Genomic DNA, 23,609 nt, shown 5'->3' on the forward strand with positions numbered 1-23,609 from the left:
GTATTTGGATGGCAAACTAGACTAGACACCCCACAACACCTCCAAGTTTTGGGGGTTGCCATGATGACTGTTCACCCATTAAGAACTTGAGTTAAAATAGATGGTATGTGGTGTATTTGGATGGCAAACTAGACTAGACACCCCACAACACCTCCAAGTTTTGGGGGTTGCCATGATGACTGTTCACCCATTAAGAACTTGAGTTAAAATAGATGGTATGTGGTGTATTTGGATGGCAAACTAGATTAGACACCCCACAACACCTCCAAGTCTTGCGGGTTGCCATGATGACTGTTCACTCATTAAGAACTTGAGTTAAACGTCACATGCAACGTAAAACACAACTTTGCAGATTCTGATACCTTTCGGTATGTGCCAATTCAGTCTATAAAGTTGAAAAAAAAAACGAGATGAAAAAAAGCCCCCGAAATCGGTGTTCAAACGATTCACTAAATTTCCCCCAGCACTGGGGGAAAACTGGTTTCAACAGCTGTGCTGAGCTGCGCTGCGCCCATAAGACATGCACAGTGAATAGGTTCGCGGAGCTTGAAACAGTATGCATGCCCGGAGTATGAGGTCGTGAGCAGTAGTCTAATCTTGGTTGTGTACACAAACAAGTAAATAATCTACGTAAACAAGCTTGTTGATTGTAGTAAGCAGCCTCTGTCACTGGGAAAGCTCAATGTCTGGTTTAGTGACACCTGTATGTCTGCCTGCCTGTCTGCTAAAGACAATATACAACAGACAGCTTCAATCATTGACCACATGCAACTTGAACTTAACACATATCAGGCTATACACCATAAAGAAAATAAATTGATTAATGACTTGGGCACCCGACTCCAGTCTCTGCCACATTATGTAATTAGGCAGGTGTGATACTTGTACACACGACACGTTTTTATGTCTGTGGGTTGCAAACAAACTACATCCATTTGTTTCAGATGACTGGATTTGACAGAAACTGGTGCAAACTCTTTCAAGTCCTGCTTTGTACTTGGACGAATGACACTTTCCAGTCACGCTGTAGTTCACCATCTCTGCTGAGATGATTTTTGATTTGATCGAACTCAACTTGTATTTACAAAACCCAACATCTCTATATACATTCTGTAGGGATAACAACTTCTTCTAGTGTAAATGATTTTGTTTGACAATGGTATATGAATCCATACTGAAATGATGCATCAAGTACAATAAAAGAAGTTGTTATCCATAAAGAATCTTACTTTCTTGTGACTAGCCATACTTATAAAAGGCCCATCAAACAGATTATCTTTCTGTACACACAATGAGCCCTCAGCATATCAGCAAATGAACCAGCCAATCGGAAGTCGTCATTACCCTTGAGTGCACAGCCACCCCCTAAGGCTGGGTTTGGTCTCCTGAGGGCTTAGTTTCGAGGGAAGTAAGCCCAAGTACAAAATATTGCACATTTGAATAGCGACGGTACTCTTATAGTTTTGTTTATTTGCTTTTTAACAAGCAGCAATGTATATTAGATGTCATGAATAAGTGATAACTGTGTTTTAATTATGTTTGATTTTTTGGTTGCATGTGACCTTTAAAATAGTTGGTATGCGGTGTATTTGGATGGCAAACTAGACATATAATTGTTTCTAGGACTTTGCAATACTTGAGTCTCCTTAGGCAAGTGATTTTGTTTGTAATGTGCCTGTTAACCAGCTGTGAATGGGTAACTGGTGGGATGAAGTGGGTATGTGACTTTAAATCAACTGTGAAGACTTTGGGTGTATACTTCAATGCAAAATGAGAGAACTCACTTTCAGCTGGTGTAGATAAGGCATTTTATGCAAATATATTTTATCATTAGTTGTTTGAATCCATGAATATAGGTTAAAAAGTGCTCCCTGCATTATTTCAAACTGATTGTAAATTCCAGCAATGCCAAGTTGCCTACCGGTAAGTGAGTTCTCCTGTCCCTTTGCACATCTGCCTGTCTATCACACCTGTGTAGAGAAGCTTCTCCCTGCCTCCCAGCCTCCATCCATACATCTCTCCTACTGTAGCTCCCCACTCCCATCCCTTGGCACATCTGCCTATTTATCACACCTGTGTGAGCCTCTGTCACTCTGCCAATCTCCCCTACTGTAGCTCCCCTTTACCTCCCAATGACTATAACTTACACCTTGGTGTAGGGCTCTGGCAGGTACTCGAGTACCCAGCAACGGGTCGGGTACGGTAGGATCTAAATTCTAGTATCCGATTACTCTAAACTAAACGTGACGTGTGCAGTCCTGGATGAGGAAAAATCGAATGTATGGGCCCATTTTAATCTTAGCACTTCAAAACACAAAACCATGTCTCGCCTTTGTGGCATTATGCACAGTTATGCAGGGGGCTCATCAATCTCAATGAGAACTCATTTTAATATGAAACACAAATCCGCCAGTGTGGACGATTCTTCCCCAAATCCAGTCAAAAAGCAATCAATGCTGATGCAGGAATATTTTGGCGGTTACAACCGAAAAAAAGCTTGACCCAAAACATACGAGACACTCATACACACTGAACACCATGTTATATAATTGTTTTGATCACTATATTAATTATTCGTTGTTACTTAAGAGATATGACTTCCCATTTAAACCGGTTCAGCATTGATTTTTTGACAATTAAACAATATCGATATCAATTGTTAAAAGAATCTGATTATGGGGAAAGTTTGGTTATTTCATGTTCAATACAATGTTTTCTGTTATAACTGTCATCACTTTATTGAATTTCTAGTTTTCAAACCATGTGTGTTAATCAACACATACAACTGTGTTAATGCTGTCAGTTGCTGATGTAGAAATTTCACCTGGTTTCCAAGTGCAGATTTTTCAAAGAAATTTACATTTGATATTGGCTAAACAAAATTTGCTTTAATCAATGTTGATTTTGACAATGACTTGTGTTTTTTCTTCTTTGTGGGTTGAACTTCATGATGATTGCTACCCCAGTCTTAAAGCTTTGCAAACTCTGTTTTTTGGCGGTTTTGTGTATTCATAACCATGTGTTGCGACATTTGACACTATACATCACCTGAACTGGGTTCTGTTTGCCAGTGGTCAGATGAGTAATGTGGCTCTGCATAGACTGATGCTAGTCAAATATGTCAAAGATATTAGGTTTGTGCTTAAAAAACCATGCCACATGTTTTATGGAAAGACGTCATGTGTGTGTTTTCAATTCAGTAAAGCCGTTATAAGTTATAAATGCGGCATTCTTGTGTGAAAGTCTATTGGCAACTACATAAAACAGGCACACGCAGCTCTCACTATGATTACTAAAATTTTCGGGTACTCGAGTCCGGGTTGGGTTTTGTCCCCCAGAGACTCAAGTCCGATTATTAGTACCCATCAGAGCCCTACGTGGGGGGTGCACCTGTCTGTCTCTCTATGCCTCTTGTTCACCTGTCTCCTCTATTACCTACCTGTCGCTTCCCCTTCAGCCCCCTCTGCGACCTCATGCTCCCCATCACTAGCGCTGCTCTCACTTCCACTGTTTCCAGGGTGGTAAGGTTCGCAATCCTCCTCTGAAACACAATAAACACAACGATGTCACATCTTACAACCTGCAAACAAGCATGACAAGAGCATCAATCATTACAATATTACGCCTCAACTAAGCAGTAAATATGGACAGTTAAGAAACATGTTAAGAAACAAAACTATTCTTTCAAGTAGACAGGAAAATAATTTCATCTTCAACTGATATTTTTGTTTATAATGACTTGGACAAAATACAGTTATTCAGTAATATGTTCACAAAATTATTCCATGAGATATGGTACATAAACAAAGATCAAGATTTGACTGTGAAGTACATGTAATTTGCTAAGTTTAATCCATTCATCAGTATTTAACCTATGGATTTTCGGATAACATTTCAAGTAGAATTAGTTACTTAAGAGAACACAGAAATATACAACATGAATGTAAGATACACTGTTACAATTACTATGAGTCGAGACTGTTGTTATGTGTCTGGCACTCTAGTTAAACATTTAGATTATGATCACTATCATGCTCAGTGCAAGGTCATGTTAATCTGACATTTATAAAAGTGTGTCTTTGCATGAAAAGGTTCAGCAAGCGAAGGAACAGAGGCGAAATTCACAGAAAATCTGCTATAATAAGTTCCATTCAACAAATGACAAGAATATATTGAGAGTAGCTTGTTTTAGTCTCTATATACATCAATGTTGTTATGTACTGACACTAGAAAGCACTGACTGGGTATTCAAGTCTAATAGACATACAGTGAGTGAATAATCAACCCTAGATCAGACAATCCAGTGACTGATATATAACCATCAATCAAAGTGAGTAAATTAAATTTTACACCACTTTATCAATATTCCAACCATATCACAGCGGGGACACCAAAAATGGGCTATACACATTGTACCCATTTAGGAATCAAACCCAGGACTTCAGCATGACAAATGGATGCAACTAGGCCACCCCACCGTATCTACAAGACCATATAAGTAGCTACTTCCAGGTATGTGTACAAATGTTTATCATATCATGGGTGAGCTTCCTGGCAAGATAAAACTGACAGATAAAATACTGGCATTACAAGACAAATCTACTAAAGTAGCATCATTGATTCTTAAGTTCTTTTGAGTAGTTTAGATTAGGCTGGATACTGGAGAGAGATTAACTGTATTGCAGTTATATGATGGCATGTTAGCTTAATATGTGAAGAAACCTGAAGTGATGAAACACTCAGGACATGGACCATTTTGATGAAACCTACAATCCGTTTGATTTCATCTAATTTTGGACACCCGAATAAAAAAGTTTAACAAATGATCATTATTTTGTTGTCACTTTTTGCACATAGAACAGACAGGTAAGCAAGCGTTTGTTGTGAAATTTTAATTTTACACAAGCAACTTATACACCTGGCTGTTCTACCATATCATTTGTTAAGCAATATTTCTTATTCAGATGTCCAAAATTATGAGACAAATCATCCAAGTTGGTCTGTTGATTTCATGCAACTGTGCAAAATTTGATTTTGTTGCAATTATTAGATTTTGTCTTAGTGAGCAATTCAGTGGTCTCAAATGAAATCAAATGGACTGTACAAGCCATTACTAGCTGACAAACCTTGAATCATGATCAAATCTAGTCTGTCAATCTAAGCTAGCAGATTGCATGTTTTGCATATACTTTCTCGGCTTTTCATTTTAATATGTAAGTGACTTAACAGGAACATATTTTTGAGGTCACAGGCATCACAAAAGGTACCAATACAACTAGCATAATTTTTTTCACGACTGTTTTGATCTACTCATTCCAGCATGGTTTTGGACTAACGTCCGACTGGTGACAGATAGATAAGCCGACCCCCTAATTTGACCCTTAAAACTAGTATCAAAATGGTTATGTTTTGTACACATGTCCACCACCGCGATGGGGTCCTAATCATGGTCAACTCAGACACAAAAGATAACTGGCAGTTATCATCTTGGATATAAAACATGTTTGATGACAGTGTAACATGTTGATAAGCTGACCCCTTCTACACACTGCTTTTCTTGTCCTCAAAGTCTGGCTTATCTATGATAATATAGTACTCCTCAAAACACAGAACAGAGGATATGAACCCAGTGCATCAGAAGGAGCCGACATATTTGATACATTAGTACATCAATATCAACAATCAGTATCACACAGTTTTGAGGTCGATGAGAAATGTACACATTACTGGAACGAACTAGACTGATACATAGATATTTCTTTTTCCAGAATAAAGGAAAATAAAAACATGGCATAAAAAAAAAGGCAGCAACAATGAAGCAGGACACAATGGCGCAAGCAACTTAATTCAATACAACACTGCAAGCAAAATCAAACATATTCTTCAATATAATGCAGTAGTGTCTAGAGGTATTAATACCCTATTGGATATGCTCACATTGGTTGGTTGTTCTGAAGTACTGACTGAAGAGGACTATTTCTACACACGTCCTCTACTGTTTATATCTGATGAATACACAATGTGTGTTTGTTGTTTAATGCTGTAGTGACAAATATTTCAGCTATGTGACAGCAATCTGTGAACAATCAACCCTAGATCAGACAATCCAGTGACTGATATGTAACCATCAAGTAAGTAAGTGAGAGAGTGTTAAGTTTTACTCTGCTTTTAGCAATATTGCAGCAATATCACAGCAGGCAGAACTGAAGTGGGCATCACACATGTGGGGAATCAAACTCAGGTCGATGTGAAAGCCACAAATCGTTATAATGACAAGATAAGACTTAATCATAATATGTATATTTATATTGCGCCAAACTCCACTCACGAGTTGAATGCTCATAGCGCTAATTGTCACAGCAGACATTTTATTACCTCAGATAACCCAAGCTGCCTGTTAGGCGCTAAAAGGTTATAGTCACAGGACTTATCCCACCGGGTACCCATTTTCTGCTGGGTGAACACAGGCAATTTTGAACAAACTCATTTGCCTAAGGTGACCACATGTGTCATGTACTTTGTTGTTGGGCAGGACTGAAGTCCTAGGAATTCAGGAGTCAAGCTGAAGGTCATTCATCAAGCACTGTCCATGCTCATCGCTGCTTAACTTAACCTGATTGCGACCGGAGCTTTATGCACTGGATCACAAGCTGTCACTTTAACCATTTTCTGATCCTCCATGAGTGCCAACTATACAGACTATGAGAGAGAGTTGTTTGTCGTCACTTGGAACAGTATTTTAGCTCAATCACAGCATGTAAGCTATTGAAGGATAAGGGTTGGCGCCCATGCAAGCCAAATGCCAGGCTCTTGACAGTTAGATTAGGTGTTTTCTCAAGTACGTAGAGATCAGAAAAACAACATGGTTATATAACTCATGTTTTTCACATTCACAAACAGAGCTGGTGACAAGTCGTGAAAGGGTATTATCAGTGGTACTCTGGAGGATATTAGGGACATGCGGACTAGTACAGTGACACTTAATTCCTATCAGTGGTTCTCTGGAAGATATTAGGGACATGCGGACTAGTACAGTGAAACTTAATTCCTATCAGTGGTACTCTGGAGGATATTAGGGACATGCGGACTAGTACACTGAAACTTAATTCCTATCAGTGGTTCTCTGGAGGATATTAGGGACATGCGGACTAGAACAGTGAAACTAAATGGGCCTGTCGTAAGAAGTGAAACAAAACAGTTCCACTTTCAAATAGTGAGACTTTGTGCTTCCCAAAAAACATTTAAAATAAAATGGGTTTCCCATAAAAATGAAAAATAACTAAGAATAGTGAAACAAGCATAGCAAGCACAGTGAAATAGGATGGGTCTGCCTTATAAATAAAGAAACAAAATGGTCTCCCACGATGACAAAGAAGGTGACTTTCTGTCACACAAACAGACACAGGGAAAATACAAAAATAAAAAGATTAAAGAAAAAAAAACAAAAAAAAAACAAAACAAGGGAATGAAAAAGGAAAATTCTGACACCATAGTTCTGCAGGTAGTGGGGCAGGACATTTGTATCATAGTATGTACAGTATTGTCATGCCCATGTTACAGTCTCACTAACATGGGTGTCTGAAGCAGGGAGTGACAGAAGACTGCTTACTCCATGCTCAGCAAGATCACCATGTCTGACTGGCTGTACTTTGGCCACCCAGCTATTGACAACACGAGCATCGATCCACAATCAGTGAACAACAGGTAACTCACACCTTGTAATGACCTAGCTATCATCACTTTGCATAAACCCTGGGTTAGTTGAGATCTACTCTATCCTGGCATCACAAAGGGGAATAACTGAAGTATGCTGTGATAAGAGCAACATGCAAAGCTGAAGTAGAGGTGTTACCTGCTTATTTTCAGTACAAGGAAAACTGTTGACATAAAACTGAAAAAACGCTTACCTTTTCACAGTCCCTGTGCAGCAATGAAAATCAATCCTAGCAAATAACCAGGTTATAACAGTGAAATCATTACTCAATGTTCCAGCGTGGTCATTACACGGCAATGACAAATGAACAACACAGGATATTGATTTATTTTTAATTGCTGAATGAGTTGAAACCTTTTGTAGAAAATGAATTGTCTCAAATTCAGTTTTTCAGAATGAATAAAATCCTGAACTCATATGACCTTCATCTGGTTATTGTGAACGAATACCTGCAGGTTGCATAGAGATGACAGCCATTTATGCACCCATTTATGCATTACGATGGTTTGGGGACTGATACTTCAAAAAAGCATTTCTCTCCTATCATCGAAGATAGAAATGTGCAGCACAGATGTGAATGAAGCTGAGTAAAATGTTTAGCAGTTCAACCATTCACATTACTTGTACAGTTTAGTTCCTTAACCACGGCCACTTCCAGTGGCAAGGCAATCCCTGCTGTGTGACTTGTAATTGCTGGGATGTGACTTCAAATACCTGGGATGTGACATGGATCATTTCTAAGGCAAGGTTTTAAAATAACTTGCTATCACCGATCACAAAACATCACATTAATGGACACTTCCAATACATTGTGGCAACATCTGGTTTCGAACCCGCAAACCTTTGCTATCGAGCGTGGCGGTTTTGTCCACTAGGCTACAAATGCTCACTGTGAACAATGAGATCATTTGTCAGTATTTACCATGTGTTCCTCAAGTGACAGGTACTACAGGCAGCGCACATGCAGTACATGGAATGCACAAGCTTTTCATGAAAATCATACAGGTTACTGCTATGTGATGTCAACACACTTTCTATACTGTCTGCCCTATGGAGATCTATTATAAGGCAATGGAGCCTAGTGATATTCATCGTCATACATCATTTTAAAAGATATTTCGCATAACAATGGTTGATAAGATGAAGAAACTACTCCCACTGGGGTTTACAAGAGATGTGAACACTGAGAGTCGGTACATTCCTCCTCACAGGAGCTTTTATTTAAAGGCTTTCATGGAACAAAACCAAACTGGCTTTCATAAGCATCTATGTGTATTCATAATTTGAAGCCTGAACATTTCAAGAGCATTCTTTATAGCATAAAATGTTCTCTGATGAACTGATGGGTTAATGTGTTAGGTATGGTTTATGGACTTAAGCAAAACTTGAAAAGTAGACAAATTCTATTGTTTTTTGCTAAATAAATATATACTGCCACATATACTCTGAATACTGAAGAAACTCTTCTTTTAAAAACAATAATTATACATGACTATTATGAGTGAGTTTAGTTCAGGTTCACCCTGCTTTTAACAATATCATGGTGGGGACACTAGAAAAGGGCTTCACACCCATGTGGGGAATCAAACCCGGACAAACACTCAAAGCTACCCAACTGCATGATAGACAAAAAAGAATGAATTTATAATTATACAGACTGGGATGCCAAGTGTAATTTCTGTGATTTAATACCACTGACTGACCAATCAAAATCCATTGTTTCCTTAATTCACAGTAGAAATAATTTGCAACAATTTTTAAACTATTAGTCAGAAAATATGAACACTAAATATATCATCAATCTTAAATCACTATATTACCAGAACAAAAAGTAAAGATGATGTTTATTGTATAGATGTTTCAGCATATTACACCAACTTGGTTTCTCTTTGAACGTTTCAGAATTATCATAAAAACAACCCCAAAAAACAACTAAAAAAACATTGCAGTCAGATTGAATATGAGTTTATTCATGCTATTCATAGGTTTTACATAGAAGGATAAATCATCAACAGCAATGATTCGTGCACAGGTACTACTGAATGGGAAAAAAATATCAACATACTTTCTGTAAAGACTTTTACAACTCTCTAACAATATGAATTTTAATAAAAATCCTGGCTACAAAACCCAATACAAGTTATGGTAGTTAACTATCTAATCCATATGTAAGTTTTTCAAAATATAGGCACTAATCATTAAGAAATATAAAAATTACATACTTTGTTATTGCATTAATAATATTTAAATATTTGGCTAAAATCATTTTAATTATGTTCCACATCAAGAACTACAGGTAATGAAATACCGGTAAAGCGAAATAGGAATAAGAGTTGTCAATGACATTAACGGATATAAACTTTAGTAAGTTTGGGGACTTACTGCAATTATCTTGAGACAAATCCTGCTGAACTTATCAAATGTATGTTTTTCAATGGTACTAATTATGTAAAAAAATGTGTTACCAACAATCTGAAAGACAGATGGAATCAACAAGAATATAATGATATATTTAACATTAACAAGAAAAAATGTCAAAATGTAATCAACAAGACATCAAACGTTATCCATGAGAACCAAAGGTTCAAAAAGATATTATTAATCATTGGGCCAAATATTTTTCTGATTTTTCAAATAAGTATTATAAAATCTTGCAAGAAAAGGAATTCATTGTATCTTTAAATGAAAAAGAAGGATTCTTTTCAGTGTCAGTGCACGCTATCTAAAGGAAAAACGTTACATTAGCCAAGACATTTTCATATTTTGATCTCTATCCAGGAATATTGTACTGCAATCTCCATAAAACGGAAACCAGTTCAAGAAGTCAGTAGGATAAACATCTATTGCACTATTAGTAAGAAAAACTTTCCATGAAACACATACTTAAGTTAGTGGAAGATATTCATTGTCAACATGGGTTCCATGGTTATTGGATATCTTCACTCTCCAGGATTTGAAACTATATGCTTAAAGTATATGTAGTAGGGTTGGATTAAATGTGAATAGATCAAAACAATTCTAAACATAAAATAAAATGGTACTGGAATGATAAAACTGCTTCAAACAGGAGCTACTTTTCTAACCTGGAACCTCAATTATAAGGACAATTTAGATTGGTAAGCCTCAATTGTGTGGGCCAAACTTCATGAAATATTGTGTCCAGATTATCAAGGTTCCATTGTATATAGCAAAATTGACCATCAAAACACTACCCTATGATTAGAAAACATCACAATGTTACACTACACTTTCTCATCAAAACTAATCATCAATTTTATTGCTGTTGAAAATTAAGAGGATACACAGAAAAGGCACCTTCCCCTCAGTATCATGATTCATAAATTTCCTTTTATCTTTGATTCAAATGTCCATTTTCCACATCTGTTTCCTTTCCAGTCACAAGCACCGAAATTTGTTAGTTCATTATATATCCACTGCCCCATATTTCCTCTGAATCAGCTGAATCTGAATCAGTCTTTAGCGTGGTGGATAATCTGTAAAATAAAATCAGATTTGTGAACAATATACAACAAATCTTCAAATACGTACAAGACTGCTGTCAGAAATGTTAATTGGAAAAAGAATAAATACTACAAGTAACAAAAATAATCTTATGCTAGCCTTGTCCATTTCATTGGGTTGTTTTATTTGATTGTTGTATGTTACTCTGTTGACAAGGTCTTACAGCACTCTCAGCAACATTCCAGCAATATTGTTCAGGGACTCCAAAAGGCTCCACATACTTAGTATTACAAGTGAATACTTTAACCATGACTACTTTAACCAAATGCCCTGACCATAAAAGAGTAGTGAGTGAATTTAATATTACGCCACACTCAGCAATATTCCAGCTATACAGTGGCGGACTGTAAATAATTGAGTCTGGACCAGACAATCCAGTGATCAACAGCATGAGCATTGATCTGCGCAACTGGGATCTGATCGTATGTGTCAACCAAGTCAGCGAGCCTGACCACCTGGACCCGTAAGTCGCCTCTCATGACAAGCAGTCGCCTTTTGTGGCAAGCATGGGTTGCGGAAGACCTATTCTACCGCGGATCTTCATGGGTCCCAAAGAAGAGTAAGAGGTTTGTGCGGTTAATGAGAATGGCAGTGAATATAACAAATATCTCTGTTCCTCTGACACAGCCACCCAGTCCCCTATTCTGACATAAAATATAGATATGAGTCCTACTTGTAGGGTACTGGCCAGGGGGATACTGTCCTGGAGGAACTGGAGAAAAAAAAGCAAAAATAATACATAAATATTAGAACTCTTCATACATATACTCAAACTTACATTTACATACTTGCCACATTAAGCACTATGTTACATTCTGCGCACCTTCACAAACTACAATCTCTACAAACAGCGCATCCCTTGAATGCCGAAAAGACATGACAGTATTTTCTCTTGCATATTTCACACTTTATTAGAAAGTACACAGGAGTATTACTGGCTCATATAATTGCCTAAATTATTTTAAGAAAAAATTCAGCTTCATTGATGCAAAATTAATCATGTCACTTGTTAGTGGATTACAAGCAAAGAGTCATACTGAGTAAATTTTAAGTCATTTTATCACAACTGTTAATTTACTATATTATTGATAAAAAATATTTTCAGATTGACAATCATTAATAATTTTGATAAAGATTCCCACTGACAATAATTCTGATTATCGATCTCTTTAACCAGCCCCATACTTTATCTAACAACAAACATAATTTTCAATAGAATTATTAAAATAGTCATTTGTCCATCTACCAAGGGCACTTTACCCTGAGGACATGCAGTTCCAAAAAATAAATAATCTTCAAAATCAAATTGTCATATGACATATATGTTATATGTTATATGTTACATACAGAAGTGATTGATAGAATGGGTGAGTTTTACTTCCAACAATATTCCATCAATATCACTGTTGGGGACACCAGAAATAAACATGTAATTAATCCGGTGAATGTTAGCAACAGAAAGCAATAGTTTTTGCAATGGAGATCACCTTACCTTGCCCATAGCCTGGCTGAGGAGGGTACTGTCCTGCAGGGTAAACAGGTCCGTGTGGGGGTGGTACAGCCCCCGCGGGGTAACCTCCGGGTGGTTGGGCATACCCTGCAGGTGGCGCTGCATACCCTGCAGGAGGCGCTGCATAGCCTGCTGGAGGTGCCGCGTAGCCTGCAGGTGGGACTGCATATCCTGCGGGAGCTGGTGCATACCCTGCCTGTTGGGGGTAGGCTCCCGCAGGATATCCTGCATGTGAGGCGTGGCCATGTTTGCCATGTTTTCCGTGTTTACCTGAGAAGTTCGGTCCCATATAGCCAGGAATGATGAACGGCTGGAAGGTAACAACAAAACATTATATTATCTCATAACTTTGTGAATTGTATGAATGCATGTTGTTTTATGCAACTGTCTGCAACTTGTTAGCCTTTAAAATACTGAAGTCAGGGTCAGGCAATCCATAGTGGACATCTGAAGCTTTGAGCGATGGGTTTCTTCACATATAATATCCATGCTTGGATTCGAACCCGGAAAACCTCTGATGCTTTGAAAGTGGTGAGATTCCATAAGTGTCCATAGAGGATCTCACTGACTAGTTCAAAGTGTGTTGCTGAGATGAAAATGAACGTTCTTTCAACAGTACATGCAAGGTAAAGTGCTGACATCTTTAAAATCAATTTCAGCAAGCACAAGGATTTTGTTCCAAATTAACCATGACACAGAAAAAGGAGTCAGACCGACCGGAATTAATTTCCAGTCAGACTCTTTGCAATCCCTTTAGGGTGCCTAAAGCTCCACATCTGACTTAACTTAGTGATCAGAACTGTTTCAAGTATTTATGTCATAATGAAAGTTGAAAAGTATCATTATTATTAGTGGTAGCAGTAGTAGTATCCCAGTTATGGCATGGCATGTCATGCAGGAGGAAAACCCAAACTAACACAGGTAGTTTTAAACCATGAACATACCTCAGGTTCAGGAAAGGTTCTTAAGGTTCTTAAACACATATATGGAGCAAACACTGGACTGCAACATCTCATATGATGAGGCCATCCATTCCATTTAGAAACCAGAATGTGAAGAAACATAATACCAAAGAAATTAAGATCACAGAAAATTGTATAAAGGTGGTTCATTATGAGAATTAATGTGTACTTACCGGAGGAGATCCATATGGGATTTTCCCCTGGAAAATAAACAAGGACATGCTCAGAAATGTTTTCATGGTGATTAGTTGATTTTACGACAAGCATGGCGTACTGAAGAACAGTTCTAACTCAGATCTTCATGGGTCAAGAGATTACATGACAGATCAACTCTTTTCCTATGAGGAAATCATTCTCCATACACGTTGGTACTTCATTTAAGGAACACATTCAGTCTCCATCAATTCCATAGCCGTGATTATATCTGATGTCTGACCTTCCTCATCTTCTTCTTCCATTTTTTCATCTGCTTCTTCTGATGTTTAGGAAGATGCTTCCACTCATAGTCTGAGGAATCAGAGGAAGAACTTGAACTCTTCCCCATACTTCAGTTGATTTTATCAGCCCTGTGAATAGATAAAAATGCCATGATGCTGAAAGTCAGAAAACGTGACTAAAAATTAGGGCTGCAATGAATACACTATGTAGCGAATATGTTATGCACCACGAATATTGGGAAACGAATACGAATTATTATTCACGAATACAGTATTGTAGTTGAGTGATTGATGCACAAAATGGAACCTCCATGTTGACTTTGGATTTGTTGTAGTCTGCCCCATGACACTCAAATTTGATATGTGACAGTTTAATAGCTTCAGTCCACAGTACCATGTGCAGCCATTGAAAATTAACATTACTTGCACTTACTGTATTGCTAGTACATATTCCATTCTTGCATATCTCACTTTAAAAAAGGACATGAGGGATCAAGTAAAACATGCTCCATGAAAAAAACGTAAATATTCATTCACATTCTGTTCTGGTGACCACAAACTGAAGGGCTACTGCCCCACAACGAAGTACATGGGAAACATGTGGTCTCACCATAGGCATGTGAGTTTGTTCAAATTAGCTTCTGTTCACCCAGCAGAAAATGGGTACCCGGTCAGATAGAGTTCTGTGACTATAACCTTCTAGCGCCTAAGAGGCAGCTTGGGTTATCCGGGGTAGTGATAATAAGATTCTGATTACAGCGTCCAGTGAGCAACTAGTCAGATGGATACTAGGCACTATATAAGTGAATTATTATCATTGTCATTATCTACTCTTCGATTCACCGAATATGTAAGTATTGTAACAGCTTTACCTAAAACACTCATTCAGCAATACATAAAGCATAAAATGCAAAATTAATTCCAAGTAAGAGGAACAATTAGAGCCCTGTAAAAATATTAAGGGGAACGCTTTACATTTCACATATGAACCACCTTACCACATATGAACCACCTTACCTCGACTTAATACTTATTACAAACCTACCGTGACATCACACCACTATACTGTCTATCACATTACACATCATAAATCCCATGGGACTGTATCATCCTGGGATTATCACATAATCCCTGGGATTGTCACACAAATATCCACTGACTACGAATTATTACTTGTTTTGAAAACTGATGCAACCTGGTCTTGCTGTCAGTGAAGGTGACCATAAAATATCACATTATTGATAACTTCCAACACATAGGGCCAATACTTGGTTTTGAACCTGCAACCCTTTTGCCTACAACCTTGTGGGTTTTATCTAACAAGGCTGTGAAGGATAGCTGTGAAGAATGAAATTGTCTGTCAGCAAGAAACATGTGTCTTCACAAGACAGGTAGTGCAGGAAATGTGCATTGCAAGTGCAAGGCAAGGTGTCGTCTGCCAGTCTCATCCCCGTTGATTTCAACAGTCCACCACAAATATTGAAATTATATCTGAAGTGTATCTACAGTTATTTTGTAAGCTTGATAAAACATTAACACTCAGGTTTTCATGAGACTTAAAACCCTAACCCTCGGGATTTTAAATCTCATACAGACCATGTGGTATGCTTCATCATACACTCATATAGACAGATTCAAATACGTTTTTAATGAATGTCATCATATCCTGTGCATAGAGTTAAGGTCACTTTTCAGCTGCAATTAAGCAGTGTTGAGTGTGGACAGTCCTTGGATGGGTGATGATGTTTGACAGCTTGACCCCCCGAGACTTTCAACGATTTCACTAATGTCCCACAATGAAGCACATGTGATCTCACCTTAGGCTAGTGAGTTTGTTCACAATTGCCTGTGTTCACCCATCTGAAAATGTGTACCTGATAGGATAAGTCATGTGGCTATTTACCGGCTTGTTTTTCACAGAGGGGCTTTCCATGGAAATAATACTCAGATTTTTTGTGCATTTTGTACATGACTAGACAAGGATATATGCATGGTACAAAAATGCTATACATGTCCCTACTGGCCAGATCAATGCTCATTATGTCAGCCACTGGATGATCTGGACCAGACTCCATTACTTACAGACCACCTTCTTATAGCTGTAAAATCAATGATTCAGTGCTTAAACAACCAACAAATCCTCAAGTGTGAAGTGAAGATAAAACTTTTATCCTAGCTATCTAGCATGCCCTTTGTAGAAGTCTGACCACTGTTGCTGTTATATTTCACAGATTAAAGAACATATGCAGCAGAGAAGGTTTGGCACAGTCAGGTTGGTAAGGTTCATCATCAGCTCAGGGCCCTGGTGCAGACAGCAAATGAGACTTCTCCCAGGAAGCGCTGCCAAGTCAAACCCACCATGAAATTTCAGGAGAATATGTTGACTGCCAAACAATGCAACCTTCTGCATTAGCCAGAGTGTCAGAAGGGTTGTGATCCCAGTAGAGAACCTAGGCATTCTCTTAATCTGCACCAAGAGACCAGGAAATAACAAACCAAGGACACCAAGAACAATGGGGAGCATGAGGACAGTGTACATGGGATACATTTCAAAGGCAAGACCTTGTCTATCTAAATGATTATCATTATTATTACAAAAATGAATTTATAGGTATCACCAATACTGATGCACTTTACACTACCACTGTCACTGTACTGCTATAGAATGTTGTGCAGATTTGTGAATTTATTGAATGATATTTTACAAATGTACGACTCATAAAAGACTGCTCCCTATTTTCACTTTTAACACACTAAACATATTTTAAATCATGATATTATACAAAGATTATACAGAGGACAACCATATTAGTCTTCACAATACCTAGATTATATAGAGGACAACCATATTAGTCTTCAAAATACCTAGATTATATAGAGGACAACCATAATAGTCTTCACAATACCTAGATTATATAGAGGACAACCATAATAGTCTTCACAATACCTAGATTATATAGAGGACAACCATATTAGTCTTCAAAATACCTAGATTATATAGAGGACAACCATATTAGTCTTCAAAATACCTAGATTATATAGAGGACAACCATATTAGTCTTCACAATACCTAGATTATATAGAGGACAACCATAATAGTCTTCACAATACCTAGATTATATAGAGGACAACCATAATAGTCTTCACAATACCTAGATTATATAGAGGACAACCATATTAGTCTTCAAAATACCTAGATTATATAGAGGACAACCATATTAGTCTTCAAAATACCTAGATTATATAGAGGACAACCATAATAGTCTTCAAAATACCTAGATTATATAGAGGACAACCATATTAGTCTTCAAAATACCTAGATTATATAGAGGACAACCATAATAGTCTTCACAATACCTAGATTATATAGAGGACAACCATATTAGTCTTCAAAATACCTAGATTATATAGAGGACAACCATAATAGTCTTCACAATACCTAGATTATATAGAGGACAACCATATTAGTCTTCAAAATACCTAGATTATATAGAGGACAACCATAATAGTCTTCACAATACCTAGATTATATAGAGGACAACCATATTAGTCTTCAAAATACCTAGATTATATAGAGGACAACCATATTAGTCTTCAAAATACCTAGATTATATAGAGGACAACCATAATAGTCTTCACAATACCTAGATTATATAGAGGACAACCATATTAGTCTTCAAAATACCTAGATTATATAGAGGACAACCATATTAGTCTTCAAAATACCTAGATTATATAGAGGACAACCATATTAGTCTTCAAAATACCTAGATTATATAGAGGACAACCATATTAGTCTTCACAATACCTAGATTATATAGAGGACAACCATATTAGTCTTCAAAATACCTAGATTATATAGAGGACAACCATAATAGTCTTCACAATACCTAGATTATATAGAGGACAACCATATTAGTCTTCAAAATACCTAGATTATATAGAGGACAACCATATTAGTCTTCAAAATACCTAGATTATATAGAGGACAACCATAATAGTCTTCACAATACCTAGATTATATAGAGGACAACCATATTAGTCTTCAAAATACCTAGATTATATAGAGGACAACCATAATAGTCTTCACAATACCTAGATTATATAGAGGACAACCATATTAGTCTTCAAAATACCTAGATTATATAGAGGACAACCATATTAGTCTTCAAAATACCTAGATTATATAGAGGACAACCATATTAGTCTTCAAAATACCTAGATTATATAGAGGACAACCATAATAGTCTTCAAAATACCTAGATTATATAGAGGACAACCATAATAGTCTTCACAATACCTAGATTATATAGAGGACAACCATATTAGTCTTCAAAATACCTAGATTATATAGAGGACAACCATATTAGTCTTCACAATACCTAGATTATATAGAGGACAACCATATTAGTCTTCAAAATACCTAGATTATATAGAGGACAACCATATTAGTCTTCAAAATACCTAGATTATATAGAGGACAACCATATTAGTCTTCAAAATACCTAGATTATATAGAGGACAACCATATTAGTCTTCAAAATACCTAGATTATATAGAGGACAACCATAATAGTCTTCACAATACCTAGATTATATAGAGGACAACCATATTAGTCTTCACAATACCTAGATTATATAGAGGACAACCATATTAGTCTTCACAATACCTAGATTATATAGAGGACAACCATAATAGTCTTCACAATACCTAGATTATATAGAGGACAACCATAATAGTCTTCAAAATACCTAGATTATATAGAGGACAACCATAATAGTCTTCACAATACCTAGATTATATAGAGGACAACCATATTAGTCTTCACAATACCTAGATTATATAGAGGACAACCATATTAGTCTTCACAATACCTAGATTATATAGAGGACAACCATAATAGTCTTCACAATACCTCAAAACACTGTCCACAGTTCAGGGAATGCAGGACAGAATATGCTCCAGTATTGTATTGCTGCACTTGGGCAACAGATGATTCTGACAGGCATGACAGTTGCAATATATCACAATATGTTAAGATTTCAATATGTTAACTTAAAAATACAGAACAAGAATTGTCACTAAGGTGAGATAATCCCCCATTGCAAATTGTCAAATAAAGCTTAAAAAGTTATGAGGTGAAGGTTGTAATTAAATATGAAGTTTAACCATGAGCAGTCAACCTCGCTTGATGTCTTGCAGTGTAGCTGTTCAAACACACAAAAATTTTGACCTTGACATGAATGTCTTAGTGTATGATCTATGCAGAAGTAGTAAAGCACTGTTGGAAATAGGAAAAAAACTGGGTTTTTTTTACACTTATCTCTACAACTGATGCAATTGATATGTGGAGGGGTGAATATTTGTTTAACTAAGGTCGGTCTAACTACAGTTCCAGTGGTAGGGAGATAGAAAACATGAAAAAAGGACTTTACTCAGGAGCGATTAGTGCAGAAATGAGCAATGCAGACCTTTGCAAAGTCCAAAGCAACTTATTTTGAACAGAACATGGCTTTATGCAAATTAGTGTTCGACAATATTGTATTACAAAGGATACTTTTTAAATGCCCATTTTGAATTAAGACTTAGCTTAGTAAACTATTGTGGACGTAAAAATAATAATTTTCATGCTGAAACTGTTAAGGATGTAGATACCTTGGAGTCTCACTGACACTGTAAAAAGACAGAGGTAGGTGGGGTCATCTCAAAAGCAAAACCAGGACGGGTGTAACAGATGATGGTTGGTGTCGGGTTCGGGGATAGAGATATCAGCTAATACATGATAATCCCTTAGGGGAATTAAACAGTTTACAAATAATGTTCAGTCTTGTTGATCTTCGGGTGGTCATGATACCTATATGTTATGAAACATCTACTACAATGATTTTCTGTGGAAATCAGGTATCATACTCTTTTACATATCGCAACATAAACTTTATGAAACATAGGATGTTAATCAATCGATGAGACACATTCATCACACATGAAACTGCAAAAAATGTCTTTGAGATGGCCCCTTGTACCAGTAGCAGGCCCCCCTAAGTAACTGAAGGAATTACGGCAAATTTGAAGGAATTGCATCTCAAATGTAAACAAAGCAGCCCATTCGTGAAACAATCGCACCGATATCGGTAGTTTAGCAGTAATAACATAAACACAATGCCCCTATCAGAAACAATACTTGAAACAAGATTGGCCATCTGCGGAGATTTCTCAGCTCAGTTCCGTGATTTGTCGGTCGCGTCCTGAAACTCACACGTCAAAACATGCAGTCACTGGAAGGAGCACCCGTCTCGGTGAGTTTTGTTTTTAGTTTCTACTGTTTTAGTTTTCATAATTATCCATCTTTGACCACCCCTGTTGAAGGCGTTGAGGTATGAGGTGTTGTTGGAGCTATACATTATTTTTTTTAGGAAAAGATCGTCACTGCAAAAGAGCGTCATAAGTCATGCCCCCCGATGCTTCCAAGGTTCAGACGTAAACAACCTAGATGTGTTGACTCATAAACAATAAAACAGTTATGAAATGCGCACATGATATTGAATGAACTGTATAAGATGTGAGGAATCGTCACATCATTCTGGGATGCGGCAGAGATGCAATGCTGGCTCGCCACATGGAACTCTGGGTAGGAGAGTGAATATTAATCTATGAAGAACCCTAAACCAAAAGGCAAGATAAATAAAATGCTGTGGTTTTGATTACACCTATTTAAATCGACTTTCTCTATCAGAATGATCGAAGCGTCGGTTCCAGACAAAATATAATGGTACCTGGAACTTCAACTGCTTATTTCATTCATACTGCTGAAAAAATAGGGTTGGGCATTAGAATTAACAGGTCGGTGGGTAATCGGAACCATAACTATCATTTAGGCCTAAGTGTATTGTGGACTAAAATGTGTTTCACTAACCATGATGCATCATGCCCCTATCTAGGGAGGCGAGGTGGGTGAGGTTAAGGCGCCAGGCTAGTAATACAGCAAGGTTGAGGCACCAGGATCAAGCCAATCTGTGGCTGGAGTCAACTTTGTGAGCAGACTTTCAGTGTTGTCACAACCCCTAGTGTACAGTACACAACCCTGTGCACTTAAAAGAACCCATGAATCCATTGGTACATGACCAGATGGTGGCCACATGAATACATGCATACACCTATGCTGAACCCAAATTGTTTAGCACCCTGGTGTAAATGAGTCTTTAAAATGATAATCCTGCTCCAACATGTCTAAAATTCAAAAACTTTTCCATTTTTCATGCATTCTGAATGGGCTGTAGAAGAGGCAGGCCTGAAAATCAGCAACATGAAGCCATTGGGAGACTGCAGGTTGGTAAAACCTTACAGGAAGCAGTGCGTCATTTCAGTGTGCACAAGACCACGATTTCACGCCTCTAGGCACGTGTGCAAGAAACCACCCAAGTCAGAGATCGTCCACACTCAGGTAGGCCCTGTAAAACAACGCCCAGGGAAGATTGAGATTTAGTGACGTCATCTCGATATCACAGGTTTACCAGTGCACCACAGTTGGCCCACGTTGGTTCTATTGTTCACCCTCAAGCTGTCATGAATCGCCTACATGCCGCCAGACTGCATGCCTGACGCCCAGTGGTTGGGGTACCTTTGACTCAACGTCACAGACAGGCATGTTTACAATGGACATGCATTCATCAACAATGGCGACGTGGACAGTGGAACAGGACAATATTCATGTACAAATCACGTCGATTCTGCGTTGATTTTGTTGACAGGAGGGTATGACGTCTGGTATGCGTCGAGCAGGTGAACGAAATGAAGTGAATTACGTCATTGAACATGACCGATATGGCAGAGAAAGCATTATGGTTTGGGCTGGGATCCATGCCAGGGTAAAATGGACTTTTTTGTTGTCGGGGGAAGCCTCCATGCACAACAATATTGTGATGAAATCATCAGACCAGCTGTTATATCCCGTTTTTGCAACAAATCAAGGTTTTACGTTTCAGCAGGATAAAACTAGACCACACATTGCCCATCCTCGATATTTCCAGGGTGTACATTCCGATAAGTCTCCACTATACCCTGGACGCATCTACGGCTCTGCCCGATAAATTTATTACCTCCCTTTGCTGGCTCCGCCTTCTCACAGTAGCCAATCAGGTAGGCTGCCGTTATAACTGAGCTTGCTAGTGTCAACAAAGGTAGCGGTCGCAACTGCAAAGATTTGCTCGCAGTGCGTCCCAGATTTTAGGGAAATTATACAAACAAATTGACAGGTCCGAAACTTTAAAACAACATATGCAAGAACGCCTTCTACCTCTTCCAGAGAACCTCTGCATGGTTTCTGTTGCCAAGTATAATCGGTTAGATAATTAAAAAAACGAAAGTGACTTGTGATTGGTTCGCTCAACTTCCCAGCGTAGACACCTGACTGGATCAAAAGACAGTCAAGGGAGGTAATAAATTTATCGGGCAGAGCCGTAAATGCGTCCAGGGTATAGTGGTGAGTTATCGGAACGTACACCCTGGAGATATCGAGGATGCACATTGCCATGCTAACCAGGAACCTTCTTCATATCACAATGTTCCACCTGTGCAGTGGCTAGCAAGATACCCAGGCCTCTCATCCATAGAGCATGTTTGGGATATTCTTGGCAGGCAAGAATATTCACCCACATATTTATAACTTCAGTGACCTTGAACTTGCACTCGTATGGAATGGGGTAACATTAACTTTGGTGAGCTCAGAGCAGTTGTTGACAGCATGAGATGTCAATGCACATCTGTGATTCAGGCCAATGGAGGTCACACATGATACTGACATTTGTGTGCTCAGAGCCCTTTCTCGAGTTTGGGACTGTGGAGACGTTGTTGGAACACTGAACACGGCTTTTGGTGATTTTCTAACCGATAAATGAAATGCAACAATAGTATGATTTGGAAATACTAATTATTTTTGGTATAATATGATTTATGTCATTTTGTATATGAGCGTGCTAAACCTTTTTGGTTGAGTATAGTTGTGGGTACAGCAACGTGCAGTGAACTACTGTGACCAGTCCACCCAGCTGTTAATGGATACCTTGTTAGGATGAGAGAGCCTCAATTAACTCAGAGTGCCATGTGTACAGCAAGAATTGTATACTCCCCAGGGAGTTGAAATTGAAATACAATGTGCTGTTGAGATTGACATCCAATGATCGAGGAAAAAATACCAGTACCTTGAGCATGCACTAGTACGTGGCTATCTGCAATATATAAATATCCTGTATCCTATCCTATCCACAGAAATTCATGGAACCTAGGGTAGCAATTGAACCTAGTGAAAGGCACAAAATACTGATCCTCCTAATAGTCCTATCCAAAATGGTTTCTATGCCCCACACAATGAAGTTAAACCATAACCCAGATAACAGAACATGCAATAAATTTGATGAATTCATGATTCAAAGCCTAATTTTGCACCCATCAAACTGTTTATCATTGAA

General features: G+C 37.9%; 1 protein-coding gene across 1 annotated transcript in view; it reads right to left on the minus strand.

The window, feature by feature from the left end:
* The window catches only part of LOC137285077 (annexin-B12-like), a 38,092-nt gene that overhangs the window by 10,768 nt on the left and 3,715 nt on the right, over nucleotides 1-23,609 (minus strand). The window contains exons 2-5 of the mRNA XM_067817284.1: nucleotides 14,145-14,274; nucleotides 13,882-13,908; nucleotides 13,017-13,056; nucleotides 3,440-3,541 (exon numbers count right to left, since the gene is read on the minus strand). Coding sequence (XP_067673385.1) covers nucleotides 3,440-3,541; nucleotides 13,017-13,056; nucleotides 13,882-13,908; nucleotides 14,145-14,252 — 277 coding nt within the window. The 5' untranslated portion in view covers nucleotides 14,253-14,274. The remainder of the gene's footprint in view (nucleotides 1-3,439; nucleotides 3,542-13,016; nucleotides 13,057-13,881; nucleotides 13,909-14,144; nucleotides 14,275-23,609) is intronic.

Source organism: Haliotis asinina, chromosome 5 (assembly GCF_037392515.1).
Source record: "Haliotis asinina isolate JCU_RB_2024 chromosome 5, JCU_Hal_asi_v2, whole genome shotgun sequence".
NCBI lineage: Eukaryota > Metazoa > Mollusca > Gastropoda > Lepetellida > Haliotidae > Haliotis > Haliotis asinina.